General features: G+C 37.1%; 3 protein-coding genes across 7 annotated transcripts in view; 1 reads left to right on the plus strand and 2 right to left on the minus strand.

Annotated features, from left to right (window-relative positions):
- Positions 1-214, minus strand: part of LOC135210731 (dynein heavy chain, cytoplasmic-like) — a 112,245-nt gene extending 112,031 nt beyond the window's left edge. For all 4 annotated transcript variants that reach the window (XM_064243555.1, XM_064243554.1, XM_064243553.1 and 1 more), the window contains exon 1: positions 55-214. In XM_064243555.1, the coding sequence (XP_064099625.1) occupies positions 55-73 (19 nt within the window). In that variant the 5' untranslated portion in view covers positions 74-214. The remainder of the gene's footprint in view (positions 1-54) is intronic.
- A 1,232-nt stretch (positions 215-1,446) lies between these two features.
- On the plus strand, positions 1,447-13,839 carry LOC135210733 (GATA zinc finger domain-containing protein 14-like). Its single transcript, XM_064243556.1, has 4 exons — positions 1,447-1,749; positions 11,462-11,654; positions 12,034-13,036; positions 13,539-13,839. Exons 2-4 carry the CDS (start codon positions 11,636-11,638, stop codon positions 13,678-13,680), a joined length of 1,164 nt encoding a protein of 387 aa, XP_064099626.1. The 5' UTR covers positions 1,447-1,749; positions 11,462-11,635; the 3' UTR covers positions 13,681-13,839.
- A 2,890-nt stretch (positions 13,840-16,729) lies between these two features.
- On the minus strand, positions 16,730-19,155 carry LOC135211560 (uncharacterized protein DDB_G0292186-like). 2 transcript variants are annotated; one of them, XM_064244860.1, is made up of 4 exons: positions 19,107-19,155; positions 17,422-18,409; positions 16,909-17,024; positions 16,730-16,825 (listed from the first exon to the last, which is right to left on the minus strand). In XM_064244860.1, the coding sequence occupies exons 1-4, from the start codon at positions 19,123-19,125 to the stop codon at positions 16,794-16,796; spliced, it is 1,155 nt and encodes a 384-aa protein (XP_064100930.1). In that variant the 5' UTR covers positions 19,126-19,155; the 3' UTR covers positions 16,730-16,793. The 2 variants fall into 2 exon arrangements, with proteins under 2 accessions (XP_064100930.1, XP_064100931.1); XM_064244861.1 differs by having other exon boundaries at positions 16,736-17,024.

Raw genomic sequence — 19,155 nt, forward strand, 5'->3', positions numbered from 1 at the left:
TATTAAAGGGGACTTCTTTTACTTAAATTATCCGTTATTGAAAAACATGCTTACCCTCTTCGCTGGGATCCATATTTGCCAAACGCCAAGGCACTCCACGGTGTCCACAAGGTCAAGAAATAGCGTCAGGGAAAATTAAAACCTTTAAAATTTGGGAACGAAAGTTCCCACGACAATAGCTCTGTTGGTGCTGGTGTGTCAAGCAAGAACTCTCCCTAACCCAGTCAGTCGGACTCAGTCCAGTGTTGCCAGATGCGCGTTTAAAATTCCCTAGAAATCAACGGAAATTCCCTAGATCTTGGCGGCAATCGAGATCGGTTACGCCGCGACTGAAAAGAAACGGAAATTTGGATATATTCGGGGAAAAAAATTAAAAAGTAATAGTATTATTATTTTACATCTAAGTATTATGGAATATTTATGCTATAGGTTATGAATTCTAAAAAATTGATGAAAATTCCCACTTTTTTGTCGGCAATCAAGATTGGTAATCCCGCGACTGAAAGGAATGGGAAACTTGGAGATATTCAAGAAGTAAATGAAAAGTAATAGTATTATTTCACTTGAAACTATTATTTGATATCGAGTTTTCATGCCGTGTGTTTAAAATTCCTTCAGAACGACGGAAATTCCCAATTTCTTGGTGGCAATCGAAATCGGTAGCTCCTCGACTGCCGGAATGGGAAACTTTGAGATATATATATATATATATATATATATATATATATATATATATATATATATATATATATATAACACACACACACACACACACACACACACACACACACATATATATATATATATATATATATATATATATATATATATATATATATATATATATATATATATATATATATATATATATATATAAACTTTAAAAAATGAATTGGGTTACACAGGTATATGGCACTGTTTTCTGAAGAAATACATGCACATGTAAAGACACTTACTTGACTTAAAGACAAATGGCCGTGCGCGGTACCAGCTTCATATAGAATGATGGTAAAAAATAAACACAAGACGACAAGTATTTCCGTAACAGTAACTTTACAGTGCATTTGACATGAGTTTTCCTTACTAATAATGTTAAGGAAACTTAGTAAAATACCTCTAAGCTTCCCATTCTTTTCAATCGTTGGTATATATATATATATATATATATATATATATATATATATATATATATATATATATTATATATATATATAACGGATCTCAAGTGCCGCCAAGAAATAAAGAATTTATGTCGATTTTTAAGGCATTTAAAATCCACGGAATAAAAATTCCAATATCAAATAATTGTTATAAGTGAAATGAATGGTATTGTTTTACTTATCACAATTATATTCAAATACTCCGTAAATTTACTGTTACGGAAATAGATATCGTCTTGGTCTTGTGTTTATTTTTTATCATTCTCATTCTAGTATGAAGCTAGTACTGAGCACGAGTTTATTTTAAGTGTCCTTGCATATTGTGGATGTATTTCTCCAGAAATAGTGTCATATACATGCGTGGTCCAGAATTGCAAGGGGAATTATGAAAGTGGGCTAAAAGTGCAGGTTTTTTGCTTTTCCAAAGACTGAAGAACTGACCAGGAAATGGATCAGAGCGATAAAACGTGAAAATTCCACGCCAACGAGAAAGCAGTTTAAGTCCTTTTACTTTAACCATAGTACTACTTTAAATTAGTCTACCTAAGTACTACATCAAGGTTTTCTTCAAAATAGCGTGAAAGTCATGGTAAGATATTAGGCTGGCTTGCTGCAGTTTAGGTTAGGTTAGGTTAGGTTAGGTTAGGTTAGGTTGAGCGTAGCCTAAACATATATACTAGCTATAGTATCTTCTGAAAGCAATCAGGATTAATCTAAGTAATAGCGGCTCGCAGGTCTTTATATTTAAATATATATGCTGTACTTTTACAGCCTAGTGTAGCCTTTATATATTTTCCCTTCGCTTTTTGTCTTTTTATCTTTATATACATATATATATATATATATATATATATATATATGAATAACTTGATCACGAAGTATATTAAACGTGATGCTATGTAAAAATAAAGGTTTTTTGCCACGAAGGAAAAAATGAAAAAAGCGAGATAGCCAAGTACTTTCGGTCCTATTCGGACCCTTTACTGAGGCAAACTGATTTTACAAAGAACAACACAGTCAAAAGAAGGCTTAATATACAAACTGACACTACCAGATTAGCCATAAGGGCGATTTTCACTCTACAGAAAGGAGTCGCCCAGAGCTAGCCACACCTTGAAGGATACCCGCAGTGAACAAGTGATTCTTCCAGAAAACAGTACATTTAAAAACACACGGGGAGCATATACAATTTAATATCATGAATTTTTACACAAATTTCCCAACAAAAATTATTATTAATGAAAAGACGAAAGAAAATATAAATATATATATATATCGAGCAAGAGAAAGAGGGAGAGAGAATATCGAACCAGAGAGAGAGAGAGAGAGAGAAATAATAACTATATACATGTGGGACTAATTTATTAGTTGTTCATTTATTTTGAGGTCCTTCATAAACACCTTACAAATATATGGGTCCAAATGGTACATTCCCAGACTAAGATTTAGGTTGTTTTTATTAGTGATTTGTATAATTGCCGATTCCAGTAAATTTCTTGAAACATAATCATTAGATCTAGCAATTACCGAGGTATCACCCCAATTAATACAATGAGATTTTTCACTCAGATGGATAAACAGTGCATTTGAAGTCTGGGCTGTTCTAACTGAATACATATGCTGCTTAATCCGAACATAAATTTTTACTAGACTGACCAACGTAAAACGATGGGCAATCCTTACAAGGAACTGTATCTAATTCACACATCCAGAATTCTCTTGATCTTGTGGAAAAATTAAATAACATTGTACTAAACCCTAGCGATATTTTTGTCAGTTTTGATGTATGTTCTTTGTTTACAAAAGTCCCTATTGACTCTGTGCTAGAATATTTAAGTAATGAACTTGTACTGCATGAATTGCCTATGTCCGTTAGTCACATAATTTCCTTAATTAAGTTATGTATTTGAGATTGCAGATTTATTTTTAATGGAGAATATTACCAACAAATATTTGGTATGGCCATGGGTAACCCTTTATCACCTCTCCTTTCAAACTTATATATGAATTTTTTTAGAGACAACACCTCCCGAATATCACACTTATCCCCTTAAAATGGTACCGATATGTCGATGATATCTTAGTAGTCTTACCTGGTGGTATCGATGTAAATGATTTATTGTCTAAATTGAATAATTTAGTGTCATCCATAAAATTCACTGTTGAAATTGAAAATAACAATGTCATCCCTTTCCTAGATGTATTAATACATAGAGAATCTTTCCAATGCAAATTCAGTATTTATAGAAAACCCACAAATAATTTAACATATGTAAATTTTTATTCTGGCCACCATCTTAATATTAAAATTTCAATTTTTTCTTCTATGTTCCTACGCGCTTTGCGTATCACGAGTCCACAATATCTGGACCAAGAAATAGAATACATAAAAAAGATAGGAAACGATCTCTGCTACCCACCTCATTTAATTGATTTATGTTATCAAAAAGCTCACAAAAAGTTTTATAATGTCGCTATTAATGAAAAAGAAATGCCTAAAAATGTACTTAGCTTACCTTATTTTCGTGGATTTGAAACCATAAAATCAATATTTAAATCGTTTAATGTTAATGTAGTGTTCTCTTATAACAATACCATTAAAGATATGCTAATTAAGAATAGTCCCGAGGCATACTATTTGGTAAGTCATATTTTGCTCCCGCCTGCCTTCATAAACATATGCTATTTAAACCTGGCGTTGCCAGAGAAGGATGAGTGAGAGAAAAAAAGAAGACAAAAGTATGTTTAAATATCGATTATCTTTAAAATTATTGCACACTCATCTTATATAAAGGTTTTTAATGGTGTTTCTTCATTAAGAAGTCTAGGAAGTCCAATTGTTATTGATTGGCATGTACCTAAAATGAATAAATATAAGCAGGATTGTTGAGATCTTAATAAGGCAAGACAGTAATATGAATAAATAAAGTGTAAATACAAACAGATATTGGGGAGAACTGGTGGGAAAGTAATAAGAGTGAATCTTTGGTATGACCCAGGTTGCACTGTAAGTGATGACGTCACAAATGATTCGCCAGGCCTTCCTTCAGGGGGCATGGCACTGCTCTCATATGGGAGTTGAATTTTACAGAGAAAGAAACGAGAGGCAGAAACATTCCAAGTTCACATCAAAGCTTATGAAATTATTACTTTCAAGTCTAAGTTGCGCTAATGGTTAAAAAGTATTAAGTAACCACTGTTACAGTGAAAAACGAATTATTCAGAAAAAAGTATAAACTGGCAAAGAGAACACAGCCCCATGTTAGCGGTAAATGATGTCCGATGGGAAGGCACCAAAATGAACATGCAGAGGCAGGCAAGAAAATTGGTTGTGTAAACAAAATTAGAGACGAGATATGAACATAAACAGGTGTAACAGCTACAAATATGTACAACGAAACATAAGTTAATGATAAAAAGACCTGAGTAAGCCATCATACGGTTATTCTTTCAAGAAAATTACATAGTATAGTTCCCAGTAGGTATATCATACGGAGATAATTCAACGAAGGTGCCTAGATTTAACTCTTCATTTTTAGTTAAACAACCTAACAGATATTGCAGAATCCTTCCTTGTAATTTCTGGAAAACAGATTTTGCAAGATCTTGTTCTGCAAACAACTGATTCCTAGTGTACGAACTAATCTTAGCATCACATGTTGTTGATTGGCTTATAAAATATTGCGCCTTTAACAGTAAGTGTTTTTTTTGTTTTAGATCTACGCCAATAGAAATAAACAGCGTTTCAAAATTATGAATGACAAAACACCGAATCTCATTTAGTTATCATGATTTGGCGAACAAATATATCATTGTTCACGCAAGCACAGAGACTTCCTTGCAAACTCGTGACCAAGATTCCACATTACCCCAAAGAGAACACGAACGCTCCAAGTCTAGGGAAATTCCCCGCATTTATAGCTGCACTGCGGGGGAAAATTTTGACAGGTTTCGCAGCAACGCCCTATTGGTGGAACACTCAATATCACGAGTCATGCCATGACTCAGAAACACTTGCATGATGGGAGATGATACTTCCCGGTGTTAAAGGGAAGTGTTGCAGTATTGCCATTTCCTTACCGGTGGATTGACAAGACGACTGCAGCGCTTCGGTTATTTAGCAACGTGAATTTCTCCTTGCAGATAAAAAGATGATGTTTATCTTTTTTATCTGTCAGGCTGCAATATGCAGTATTTTAAACCTTCCAGGCTGTTTTTTTAATGTTAAAACCACGTTGAAACAGTTCGGCATATATTAATTTGGAAAATACAAACATAGAAAGACGTAAATAATTGATGTAAAATAAAAACAAAAGTATTTAGACTAAAGCGGTTAAAAAAAAAAACTCGTGTGGAACAACAGCCGTATGACGCCTTATGTGTGTGTGTATATTATATATATATATATATAATATATATATATCTATATATATTATAATACAATATATATATATATATATATATATATTAATATATCTATGTATATGTATGTATATATATACATATATATATATATATATATATATGATATATATATATATATATATACCACATAATATATATGACTGGTAAAAATGTTCTGTTATAACAGAATTCCATCTAATCAAAGGAGCCCATAAAAACACCAAAATACAGAGAGAGAAATACTATATTTCAGAGACTGCTGTCTCCCTCTTCAGGTAGATGAATGAGAAAAGTTACAAAAAAGGTGGTATTTATACCAAGAGATCCATCCACAGATAAGCCAATTTAGGTCACTCCCGCAGATAATCTTCCTTTAATCTTCTTAAGCGTCGGTTGAATGAAAACCTGGACGACGATATCTGAGTCCCATGGCCCCTTTGAGATATTCATTACCTGCCTCTCTTTGATCAGGGCCGATTCCATCATTTGACTCTTGTACCAGCAGTTGCTGCTATAAATTATACGTGACAAATTCCAGTTTATACTATGGTTATGTTCATTTATATGGTTGAAAATAGCGGAGTTCTGTTGTCCATACCTAACTGACCGTTTGTGTTGTATTAATCTCTGGGGAAGTGATTTTCCTCTAAATCCGATGTAAGACTGGTCACAGTCCAGGGATGGGATTTCGTAAACGCCTGTGTCCTTGGGGGATGTCTTGTTGGACGTTAATCAGGGATTTGGCTAAGGTATGTTGGTAAGTGAATGCAAAAGGGTTAGATTTCCCGAGGGTCTGGGTCACCGTCTTAATCCTGTCCAGGTGTGGAATTTTAATTTTAATTTTATTGTTGGGTGTGTCTCTGGTCTTGTCTTGAGGGGGTCGTAGAAAATTACGTTTGCTTTGTGAATTGCTTTCTCAATTATATGGTCAGGATACCTTTAAGACGAAAGTTGTTTATGAATTAGTTCAAATTCTTTTTCCAGGAAATCTGGAGAAAAAATTCGCAAGGCTCTTAAGAATAGGTTGCTGGCTACGCCTATCTTGATAGGAATGTCATGATAGCTGAAGTAGTGAATGTATGAAAGTGAGAATGTTGGTTTTCTCTATATGGTAAATTTGAATTCTATTGTGTCTGATTATTAAAACATCAAGAAAAGGAATTTTGTTGTCTGTTTCCCATTCAACTTTAAATTTGTTGCTGGGCACTAATGCGTTTAATTTTGAAAAGAATTCATTAAAATTGCCCCATTTATTATCCCAAAATGTTAGAATATCATCTACATATCTCATCCACAGCATGTTTTTGGGTTTTATCGCATTTATTACTGTAGTTTCAAAGTATTCCATGTACAGATTGCCTAAAACAGGACTTAAAGGACCACCCATACTACACCCGAAATTTTGCTTATAGAATGATTCCCCGAATGAAAATACGTTATTAAATACACATAATTCAACTAACTTTATTATTTTGTCTAACGCCAGGGGGAAATGATCTGAATTAGGGGATAGTTTTTCCCTCAAAAAGTGAAGAATGTCCTGTACTGGTACTTTTGTGAACAGGGAATCTACTTCAAGGCTTAAAAGTTTTATGTTGTGAAGTGGTATATGTGCTTCTCTGAATTTGTGACAAAAATCTTCGGGAGGTTTAATGTGACAGAGAGAAAAGTGCCTAAAAAAGGGAAGAGGAGTACCAGCTAACCATTTAGAAATTTTCTAATTGAAAGCTCCGGCACATGAAACGATGGGTCTGAATGGAAGGTTGTCTTTGTGAGTTTTGGGAAGGCCATAAAAGTAGGGTAGTTTAGGATTAATTACTTTAAATTTCTCTAAAAGTTCAATGCTCTTTTTGTCTTGACCAATTAATCTTACTTTCCGAAAAAATTCTGTGGGGACGCTTTGGAGGGGACTTTTCATCAGTTTGTCATAAAATCCCTTCCAAAGCGTCCCCACAGAATTTTTTCTGAAAGTAAGATTAATTGGCCAAGACAAAAAGAGCATTGAACTTTTAGAGAAATTTAAAGTAATTAATCCTAAACTACCCTACTTTTATGGCCTTCCCAAAACTCACAAAGACAACCTTCCATTCAGACCCATCGTTTCATGTGCCGGAGCTTTCAATTACAAAATTTCTAAATGGTTAGCTGGTACTCCTCTCCCCTTTTTTAGGCACTTTTCTCTCTGTCACATTAAACCTCCCGAAGATTTTTGTCACAAATTCAGAGAAGCACATATACCACTTCACAACATAAAACTTTTAAGCCTTGATGTAGATTCCCTGTTCACAAAAGTACCAGTACAGGACGTTCTTCACTTTTTGAGGGAAAAACTATCCTCTAATTCAGAAAATTTCCCACTGTCGTTAGACAAAATAATAAAGTTAGTTGAAATATGTGTATCTAATAATGTATTTTCATTCGGGGAATCATTCTATAAGCAAAAATTCGGGTGTAGTATGGGTGGTCCTTTAAGTCCTGTTTTAGGTAATCTGTACATGGAATACTTTGAAACTACAGTAATAAATGCGATAAAACCCAAAAACATGCTGTGGATGAGATATGTAGATGATATTCTAACATTTTGGGATAATAAATGGGGCAATTTTAATGAATTCTTTTCAAAATTAAATGCATTAGTGCCCAGCATCAAATTTAAAGTTGAATGGGAAACAGACAACAAAATTCCTCTTCTTGATGTTTTAATAATCAGAGACACGACAGAATGCAAATTTACCATATACAGAAAACCAACATTCTTACTTTCATACATTCACTACTTCAGCTATCATGACATTCCTATCAAGATAGGCATAGCCAGCAACCTATTCTTGAGAGCCTTGCGAATTTGTTCTCCAGATTTCCTGGAAAAAGAATTTGAACTAATTTGTAAACAGCTTTCGTCTTTAAGGTATCCTTACCATATAATTGAGAAAGCAATTCACAAATCAAACGTAATTTTCTACCGACCCCCTCAAGACAAGACCAGAGACACACCCAAAAATAAAATTAAAATTGAAATTCTACACCTGGACAGGATTAAGACGGTGACCCAGACCCTCGGGAAATCTAACCCTTTTGCATTTACTTACCCAAATACCTTAGCCAAATCCCTGATTAACGTCCAACAAAAGACATCCCCCAAGGACACAGGCGTTTACGAAATCCCATCCCTGGACTGTGACCAGTCTTACATCGGATTTACAGGAAAATCACTTCCCCAGAGATTAATACAGTACAAACGGTCAGTTAGGTATGGACAACAGAACTCAGCCATTTTTAAGCATATAAATGAACATAACCATAGTATAAACTGGAATTTGTCACGTATAATTTATAGCAGCAACTGCTGGTACAAGAATCAAATGATGGAATCGGCCCTGATCAAAGAGAGGCAGGTAATGAACATATCAAAGGGAGCATGGGACTCAGATATCGTCGACCAGGTTTTCATTCAGCCGACACTTAAGAAGATTAAAGGAAGATTATCAGCGGGAGTGACCTAAATTGGCTTAATTGTGGATGGGTCTCTTGGTATAAATACCACCTTTTCTGTAACTTTTCTCTTTCATCTACCTGAAGAGGGAGACAGCAGTCTCTGAAATATAGTATTTTTCTCTCTGTATTTAGGTGTTTTTATGGGCTCCTTTTATTATTATATATATATATATATATATATATATATATATATATATATATATATATCTATATATATATTATATTATACGTGTGTGTAAATAAAACCGGAGAACTTACTGACATCACCTGAAAAGAGCAACAGCCTACATTGTAGAAAAAACGAAACGAAAAGAATTTCGGACACGAAGGACGTCTATGGGACTATGCGTGTTATATCCTCGGCGACCTTGCTTCTCGGAGGTCTCTCGTGTCAGGTTCCTTAAAGTTTATTATTTTCTTTAGTATTTTTCCACCCAGATCTTCGGCTTATTTTCGTTTCATTCTAACGGGTTGGTCCACTTGGAAGGTCAGGCGATGAGCTGGCGAGTGAAAGTAGAGTCTAAGGATCGAAGAGGTCTTCCCACTACTCCTCCCCTCCCTCACCCCTGACTGGCAGCCTGCGTCTTCTTTCTTTTCAACTTCTTGGGCAAAGGAGAATTTTCTCTCTCTCTTTCGGGTGGTTCCTTCGCGAAACTCGAGGAGGTGAGCGGTCAGAGATGGAATGGGCCGATTATATATACGTAGCCTCTTCTGCAATGATTCGGCGGTAATTAATATGTAGTACGTGACTATCTTGGGATTCTCTCTCTCTCTCTCGTCTCTCTCTCTACTCCTCTCTCTCCTCTCTGCTCTCTCTCTCTCACTCCACTTATAGATATTATAATATATATATTAATATATATATATAGAATATATATATATATATATATATCATATAATATATATATATATATATATTATATATATACATACATATACATATATATGTGTGTGTAAGCGCGCGAGCATATACGTTGCCACATGTATAAATTTATTATTTTGCATTAGCCAAAAAGAAATAAGTAAAAGCCTTTGGGATGTAACTTTCCATCTGAAGAAATCCTAGGAAGAACACACAAATGTGTCCAGCAGTCAATATCATAAGAACTATAAAAAAAGGAAAGAAAATAAGAATATTGCTAAAAGGCCTAAAGAGCAGCTGATGTTCTGCATTATGATACAAACTCGACTGGTGGAAGTGAAGAGAATCTACAGATGCTTATGTAAAAAAATGAATTAGTAGTCCTATATACAGGATTAAACTACTGAAAGTGACAGGTTATCATTTAAAGGAATGGACGATGGCACAAACAATAGGCCTATTTGTATGAATGTGGAAAAAAGGGAATGATTACTTTGCCAAGGCATTTTGGGGAGTGAATGTGACGGATAATAATGCTATGATGAGAGAGAACCGAGTCACAGAATAGGCAAAGCGTTTGCTAAGCCAACCACTCCTTTATGGAAGTTAGATGTCGATAATGAATCATATGAAAGATAAAGGTGGGGGCTGATAAGGTATAAATTTCTCAAGTAGTAAATGATAAATAGGAATTGAAATAGTGAGAAATTTACTTATGGCAAAGTTTAGAAAGATTAACAAGAGTGAAACGTTGGATAAGACCGTCTTGAGGTGGTTTGGTCATGTGTGGGGACAAGGACACGGATAATTGGTAAGAATGCAGGAATATCTGATAAGTATTAGGAGGAAACACTCAAGGAAGACAGGAAAAGATTGGCTAGATCGAGTGGAAGAGATCTCAATATCCTGGAAGCGAAGACTATATGCAAAATGCAGATGAGTGGCTTATTTGTGCCGTGAATACTTAATATATTGTTAATAAAGAAACTGAAATGGAAATTTCTTGCACAAAATGTCATCCTTAATTTAGCAGTTAAGAGGTTGAATGGGGCAGTCACTGCTACCTTGCTTTTCTGTAGAGACCTCCCGTGTTGATAGGACCAATTTTTTCGTGTTGATTTACTTATGCACTTTATAACTAGTTATATTTTACTTCTTTCACATTTATATTTTCTTATTCTTATAAGTGACATACCTGTCTGCTAAAGTTCTCCATTGTCAGTTTTTTTATATGCTTAAGAGGGACGTTCGAATTTACATTTGCTACTTGAAGGAAGAAGTAAATTGGTTATCTCTGAAGATTTAATGAGAGTGAGAGAGAAACCACTGTTCTTTATGACATTCGATGCAACCATTGAAACATTATCATATTGTTTTTTCTTTCGAAGAAACTATTATGTCAGTACCTTCTATGATAATGAAAATAGAAGATTTTCCGAATATACGACTATGGAATAACAGGCTACTGCTCGTCTTCTTGGTGCATCATATGTAAGAAGCCAATTCAGTACCTTATTGCAGATGTTATTCCATTCTCCAGGCTATGCTGTAAGGCAGAGCGGGGCATTGTCCTTGACGAAGGAAAAGAACAGGTCGATCTAATTACGAAACCTGCTTCGGGTCCCTTCCAGACAGACGTCGGCATATATAAAAGGCGACAGGTAAGGGTCAGGAAGGCAGTTGACACACTGATTCCTCCGATTCAACACCAGCCATGAGGGTCTTTCTATTCTGTGAGTGTTTCCAGCTTCTGTTTTCAAGATTCAGTTTTGAACAGGGTCAAATATCTTTCAAAGTGACCATTGAATACTCCGTTCAGATGGTCACGAAAGACATTTGTCTTGAAAAATAAGCCTTAATGGAAGGTTAATAGCAGTTTAAGATGAACTAAGAATAAACACATTAGTATACATATGTAATAGTGACCTCTCAACATGTCACTGAGCTGTTACTGAAGCCATTATCCATTTAAAATTTCTGGCTATGGCGATTTACATTCATTTAGATAATTAATATTTAGAAGAATATATTCTAAAAATACCTGCATTGCACACATCCGTCCATTATAGTATATTTTCTTAAAAACTCAAAACTTCCTTTTTTTCCCACCAGCGATTGCAGTTGCTCTTGCCACTGGACAAGAATTCCAGCAAAGTCTGGAATTCGGCAGTCCAGCTGTCAGGCTTGCTGGTCCAGGGTTTTTCCAGCAAGGAAGCTCCTTTAGTTCTGGAACCAGTTTTTCTAATGGCAACAGAAACAACCAGTTCCAGAATCAAAACTCAAATATTCAGTTCAACTCTCTTTCTAATAACAGAAACTCAGAGTCACTGGTTGGATTCCAGAATGATAACCAATTCCAGTCAGGAGGAATATCTTTCCAGCAGAACCAGCAGAATGGTTTCAATTCTTTTGATACCAACAACCGTGACACCTTCCAGACTCAATCTCCTCAACAAAACCAACAAAACACTTTCTCCTCTACTGGTGCATTCCAGCAAGGCAGTGGCAATCAATTCCAATCTACAAGCAGTGTAAGTACGTCTCAAGTCAACGATGGCTTCAGATTGGGTTTGAATGAAGGAATTTCTCTCAGTCGGCCTCAGACTTTCACTGACAACCAACAAGACTCAAGAAGAAACCGCCTTACAGCAATCAATGTCCAGTTGACCCCCACAATTCGCTTCCAGGACCAACAGATAACTGGAACTTCCTTCCAGACAAACAGAAATCAGCAGAACGGTGAAAATAGGTTCCAGCAAACTGGCTTCACTGGAACAAGGTTCGTAAACAACAACAACATCAACAACAACAACAACAACATCCAGTTCAACACCAACAGCCAGGTGTCATCCACAAGCCAATCTCAGTCCAGCAACAGACAGCAGCTGAACGCGGTTTCCTCCCTCAGCCAGTTCACTGACGAGGTCAACGGCGTCTTCGAGCCTTTGAACCTGCCGTCGGGCGCCACCCTTTTGCTGGGCAGGATCTCGTCCTCCTTCAGCTGCGCTGACAGACCTTATGGTTACTACGCTGACCAAGAGAACTCGTGTCGTGTGTTCCACGTCTGCAACCCTGCTCTGTTCTCTGACGGCAAGATCGAGACCTACCAGTACAGGTAAGGACAAAATATTTCCCTAATTTTATTTGTGGGCCATTGTTGCGCGTACTAAGTAGGGCAGCCGCTTATTGTTAAACTGTATTAAATTAAGTTTCATAATCATCTGATTTTGTATAATTACCGATATTCAGTATCTTGCTATAATGGGAGTAATGTCTGTCCGTCCGTCTGTCCTTCAATCACGGCCAAACGGCTGGTCCGATGGGCATGAAACTTGGCAGGGTTGTAGTGGTGACCCCCAAGATGGTTTATAATGGGGTCTCATGATACCTCCCCCCCCCCCCCCCCCCCCTCCGAAGGGAGTGGGGGTTAGAAGGGATTCCCTGAAACGGAGCTGGTTCTGCTCGTGAAACGAGGCTGGTTATGTCCGTAGACTTAGTTACTCGACGAATTTTCATACATAATTTCTGTATACATATGTTTGCTACTACCTGGAATGCGAACTTATGAGCTAATGGATTGTCGTATCTAATAATCTTTCTTCCTTCGTTCATTCCAGCTTCATGTGTGGCGAAGGAACAGTCTTCGACCAGGACGAGTTGACCTGCAAAGTCGAGTATGACGCAACACCTTGCCAGGAGGCCCAGAACTTCTACTTCAGAAACGAGCAATTCGGTCGTTTAGAGGACAGGAATTTCTAAAGGGCGTTGTAGGCTACAACGAGAGGACTGCGGATCTGTTTACATAACCAAAAGTCGAGTGACTTTTACAAGTTCAAAGAGATGTAATAGTCCAGTTGGTGTAAATGGATATTGATTATATATCACTGTACAGTTATGTGTAATAAATTACCATGATAACTTGGTGTTTCACTTAAATTATCGCCCAGAGTGAGGTGACTTAGTGGATAGAAAATAGTCACTGGCAGAAGAAATCTTTAAAGGTTTGCTCGTCAACAACGAAAATACTTATTATTCTTTAGGACGAGAAAACCGATGTCAAAATGAATTGTTTTTTAATTAAAAAACATGAATATAATTGCAAAGTATTGATTATAGAAATATTAATTAATATAAAGCATAAGGACATCATTAGAAACATAATCACATGTCTAAGATCGTAATAGAGATCAATGAGATTTCCTTAGCGTGTTGATTGTCGCTTACTCGGGGAGTAAGCCTACAAACTACTTTTGTTGTTGGTGGTGGTGGGGGTAGGAAAGCCTAAAAAGGTCTAAAAAAGATGTTTTGCATTGAGTTAAAGGTAAAGGAATTTTAGGATAGGATGTTTATAATTAAAAAAAAATAACGTGTATGTTAAACAGTACAGAAAATTTATTTTTAATAAGATATGGCGTTCTATTATAATTTTCATTGGTGAAACAACGCTCTATTTGACCATAAACTCTACCTCTCCTGAGAGATATGGCTTTCAAAAGTATCCTTCAGGAGAAGTGGAACATACATCCTGCCCATGTGAACTCTCGAGAGAGATTGAGAGTTTTTGGCCCTATGACTGGCCTATCAACAACCAATCAGGAGCGTCATAAAGGACTGGCTTAGACATCAAATGTAAAATTGATGTGAATCTACTATAGTTACAGAGGTTGGACAGCAACATCATAGAAAGGATGCGGTAGTGGAGGTAAAGTAAAAGGCTAAAAAAATGGGTGTTACCAGCTAGGCTGAAGGGACGCTGCTAACACCCTTTAGTAAATGCCTACTGTGCACCATACAAGGTACACTGACAGCACTACTCCTCTTCAGAGGCTACTCTTAGGTGACGTGGAAGATACTGCCTAGTGGCTGGCTTTGCAGGAGAGGCAATGACATACAACAAAGGTATTTTTCCTCTGTTGTAGATAATTGTCTGGAGAGTCATATGAATTAGCCTTATTAATCCATTATAAACCAATCCAAGTTTAGATGTAGCATCTTCAACTTTTGGCTTTGTTTATTGAAAGTGTGTACAATTTATATTTTATGTGTTATTGGGGGTGTGATAGCAGCAGAATGGATATTATTACTCTTGAATTTGATTGATTTTTTAAAATTCATATTCAGCCCATTTGGTATTATTCATCTTGGGTATGACATAATATAATTAAATTTGTCCTTAATCCCTCATTGAAATCCATCATATTTATATTATAACTTCTTATTTCCCACAGTTATGTTTACATTAAGTGGTCGGTTGCCTGATGCACCTTCTCCACTGCCTTCTATCAAAGGCATCATCAGGTATGGTTTGTTGTTTGGCAAAGCGGGGTTTTTACGACTGCATGCCCTTGCTGTCATCAACCACAGTTATTGGCACTAGGCCTAGCCTTTGACTAAAAAGTACGACAGCAAGGCAGCAGTTTCCACAGTTATTGGTGGTGGACCTAGCCTTTGACTAAAAAGTATGACTGCAAGGCAGCAGTTTCCACAGTTATTGGCAGTGAGCCTAGCCTTTGACTATAAAGTACGACTGGAAGGCAGCAGTTTCCACAGTTATTGGCAGTGAGCGTAGCCTCTGACTAAAAAGTATGACTGCAAGGCAGCAGTTTCCAGTTATTGGTGGTGAGCGTAGTCTTTGATTAAAAATTACGACTACAAGGCAGCAGTTTCCACAGTTATTGGCAGTGATCTTAGCCTTTGACTAAAACGTACAACTGCAAAGCAGCAGTTTCCACAGTTACTGGCGGTGAGCCTAGCCCTTGACTATAAAGTACGACTGCAATTCAGCAGTTTCGACAGTTATTGGGGGTGAGCCTAGACTTTGACTAAAAAGTACGACTTCAATGCAGTAGTTTCCACAGTTATTGGTGGTGAGCCTAGCTTTTGACAAAAAATTACGACTGCAAGGCAGCAGTTTCCACAATTATTGGCAGTGGGCCTAGCCTTTCACTAAAAAATAAGACTTCAAGGGAGCAGTTTCCACAATTATTGGCGGTGGGCCTTGCCTTTCACTAAAAAGTAAGACTGCAAGGCAGTAGTTTCAACAATTATTGGAGGTGGGCTTATCCTTTGACTCAAAAGTATGACCGCAAGGCAGCAGTTTCTACAGTTATTGGCAGTTGGCCTAGCCTTTCACCAAAAAGTAAGACTGCAAGGTAGCAGTTTTGTTAGTTATTGGAGGTGGGTCTAGCCTTTGACTCAAAAGTAAGACTGCATGGCAGTAGTTTCCAAAGTTATTGGCGGTGGGCCTAACTTTTTACTAAAAACTAAGACTGATAGGCAGCAGTTTCCACAGTTATTGGTGGTGGGCCTAGCCTTTCACTAAAAAGTAAGACTGCAAGACAGCAGTTTCAATAGTTAACTAAGACTGATAGGCAGCAGTATCTACAGTTATTGGCAGTTGGCCTAGCCTTTCACCAAAAAAGTAAGACTGCAAGGTAGCAGTTTTGTTAGTTATTGGAGGTGGGTCTAGCCTTTGACTCAAAAGTAAGACTGCATGGCAGTAGTTTCCAAAGTTATTGGCGGTGGGCCTAACTTTATAATAAAAACTAAGACTGATAGGCAGCAGTTTCCACAGTTATTGGTGGTGGGCCTAACCTTTTACTAAACAGTAAGACTGCAAGGCAGCAGCAGTCCTTTTAATCGTCTTTTACAAAATGCAGGACCTTGTGTTGTAGTATTCTTACACCCCTACCTTATATTAATATTATAACCTTATTAGCTAACAAGGGAACATTGTTCTATGCCATTTGTGTTTTACCAGTAACATTGTTTTGCTTTACAAGGGCATTCAACCAAAATACTAAAATGTCTTCGTGATTTATTGTAAATAACTGTACACTGGTACACAGTATACCCCCATTTAGCCTACTTGATCAACTGACATCTCTGAATACATAGCATTCGCCTGAGTCTGGGCCATACCCAGAAACCACAATAATTTTTCTCTCAGAACAGGAACCCTTTAGAAATTTCTGTCCTCCAAACGACCGAATTGCTCGTTTCTGAAGTAGAAGTTGGCAGCCTCTTGGCAGGGCGTTGCTTCGTACTCTGCTTTGCAGGTCAATTCGTCCTGGTCAAAGACTGTACCTTCTCCGCACATGAAGCTGAAATAAAGAGAAAAGTTAACGAGTTACAGATTCTACATATAGCTGTCGAACTATATATACACGTGTGTGTATCAAAATAAATTGGCTGAGGACGCGTGATGGAAATATTATTTGGCAGGTGACGAGATATTTTTGAATTTCATGAATCATAAGTAAATCCTCTTCAGTCATTAATAAGATTAATACTTTTATTTTTGTTACCTCTTTTGCTATCATTGAACGATCAAATATACCCCAGACAAAGTCTAATAATAAACTGCTGTCATATCAAATTAAAGTAACTTCTGTAGCTTACAAGGTATTGCTTGGTGTCCAAGTAAATTCTCACCTCACTAGCCAAAGCCTAATGAAGTTAAAATTACCTATACAAACAATAATAATGTTTATTCCTTACCTGTACTGGTAGGTCTCGATCTTGCCGTCAGAGAACAGAGCAGGGTTGCAGACGTGGAACACACGACACGAGCTCTCTTGGTCAGCGTAGTAACCATAAGGTCTGTCGGCGCAGCTGAAGGAGGACGAGATCCTGCCCAGCAAAAGGGTGGCGCCCGACGGCAGGTTCAAAGGCTCGAAGACGCCGTTGACCTCGTCAGTGAACTGGCTGAGGGAGGAAGCCGCGTTCAGCTGCTGTCTGTTACTGGACTGAGATTGGCTTGTGGATGACACCTGGCTGTTGGTGTTGAACTGGATGTTGTTGTTGTTGTTGTTTTCGAACCTTACTCCAGTGAAGCCAGTTTGCTGGAACCTATTGTCAGCGTTCTGCTGATTTCTGTTTGTCTGGAAGGAAGTTCCAATTATCTGTTGGTCCTGGAAGCGAATTGTGGGGGTCAACTGGACATTGATTGCTGTAAGGCGGTTTGTTCTTGAGTCTTGTTGGTTGTCAGTAAAAGTCTGAGGCTGACTGAGAGAAATTCCTTGATTCAAACCCAATCTTAAGCCATCGTTGACTTGAGACCTACTTACACTGCTTGTAGACTGGAATTGATTACCACTGCCTTGCTGGAATGGACCAGTGGAGGAGAAAGTGTTTTGTTGGTTTTGTTGAGGAGATTGAGTCTGGAAGGTGTCACGGTTGTTGGTATCAAAAGAATTGAAAGCCTTCTGCTGGTTCTGCTGGAAAGATATTCCTCCTGACTGGAATTGGTTATCATTCTGGAACCCAGCCAGTGACTCTGAGTTTCTGTTATTAGAAAGAGAGCTAAACTGAATATTTGAGTTTTGATTCTGGAACTGATTGTTTCTGTTGCTATTAGAAAACCTGGCTCCAGAACTAAATGAGCTCCCTTGCTGGAAAAATCCAGGGCCAGCAAGCCTGACAGCTGGACTGCCGAATTCCAGACTTTGCTGGAACTGTTGTCCAGCAGCCAAAACAACTGCAACAGCTGTAAGTAAGTAGAAGAGAAACTAGAGTAAGCGAATCTTTAAAAAATACATTTATAGTTAATCCTGTTAATTTTTATTAGTTGATTAAAATATGGTTTTCATCCAGAATGGTACATTTTTGGAAGAACCAAAAAAGGCTCAGTGAGATTAATGAAGAACATTTATACATTTTATCGTCAATCGATGAGTCAGCTTCCGTTGATATTTTAGGGCTAAAGGCTTTTATTAATTACAAAAGGAATGATATAAGATATTTATAAAAAAGTCGACTATATTTTTGCCTCCCTTTTCTTCCCTGTAGCACCTCCAAATAGTCTTATTTGTCATTCAAATCTCAATAAGAAGGCGTGATCCGACCTCCATCTTACTCCAGGTGCTTCCTAAATTATACGGTCGAATAGAGCATTGTTTCATCAACGAAAACTAATATAGGTACTCTATTTTATTAGAAATAGTTGTTCTGTACTGTTTAATATGCACATTATTTATTTTCTTTACATTTTTATCTTAATAAATAAATAATTTATATCCTATCGTAAACTTCCTTTATCTTTAACTCGACACGAAACACCTTTTCAGACCTTTTTAGGCTTTCCTACCTCCCCCACCTCCCAGCAGCAATAACAACAACAAAGTAGTTTGTAGGCTTACTCCCAGAGTAAGTTAAAAGCAGAAGAAGAAGAAGAAAAGACTCACAAAAGAAGACGACCCTCATGGCTGAAGTTGTAGTACTAGACGCTGAGGA

This window comes from Macrobrachium nipponense, chromosome 4 (assembly GCF_015104395.2).
Source record: "Macrobrachium nipponense isolate FS-2020 chromosome 4, ASM1510439v2, whole genome shotgun sequence".
Lineage (NCBI taxonomy): Eukaryota > Metazoa > Arthropoda > Malacostraca > Decapoda > Palaemonidae > Macrobrachium > Macrobrachium nipponense.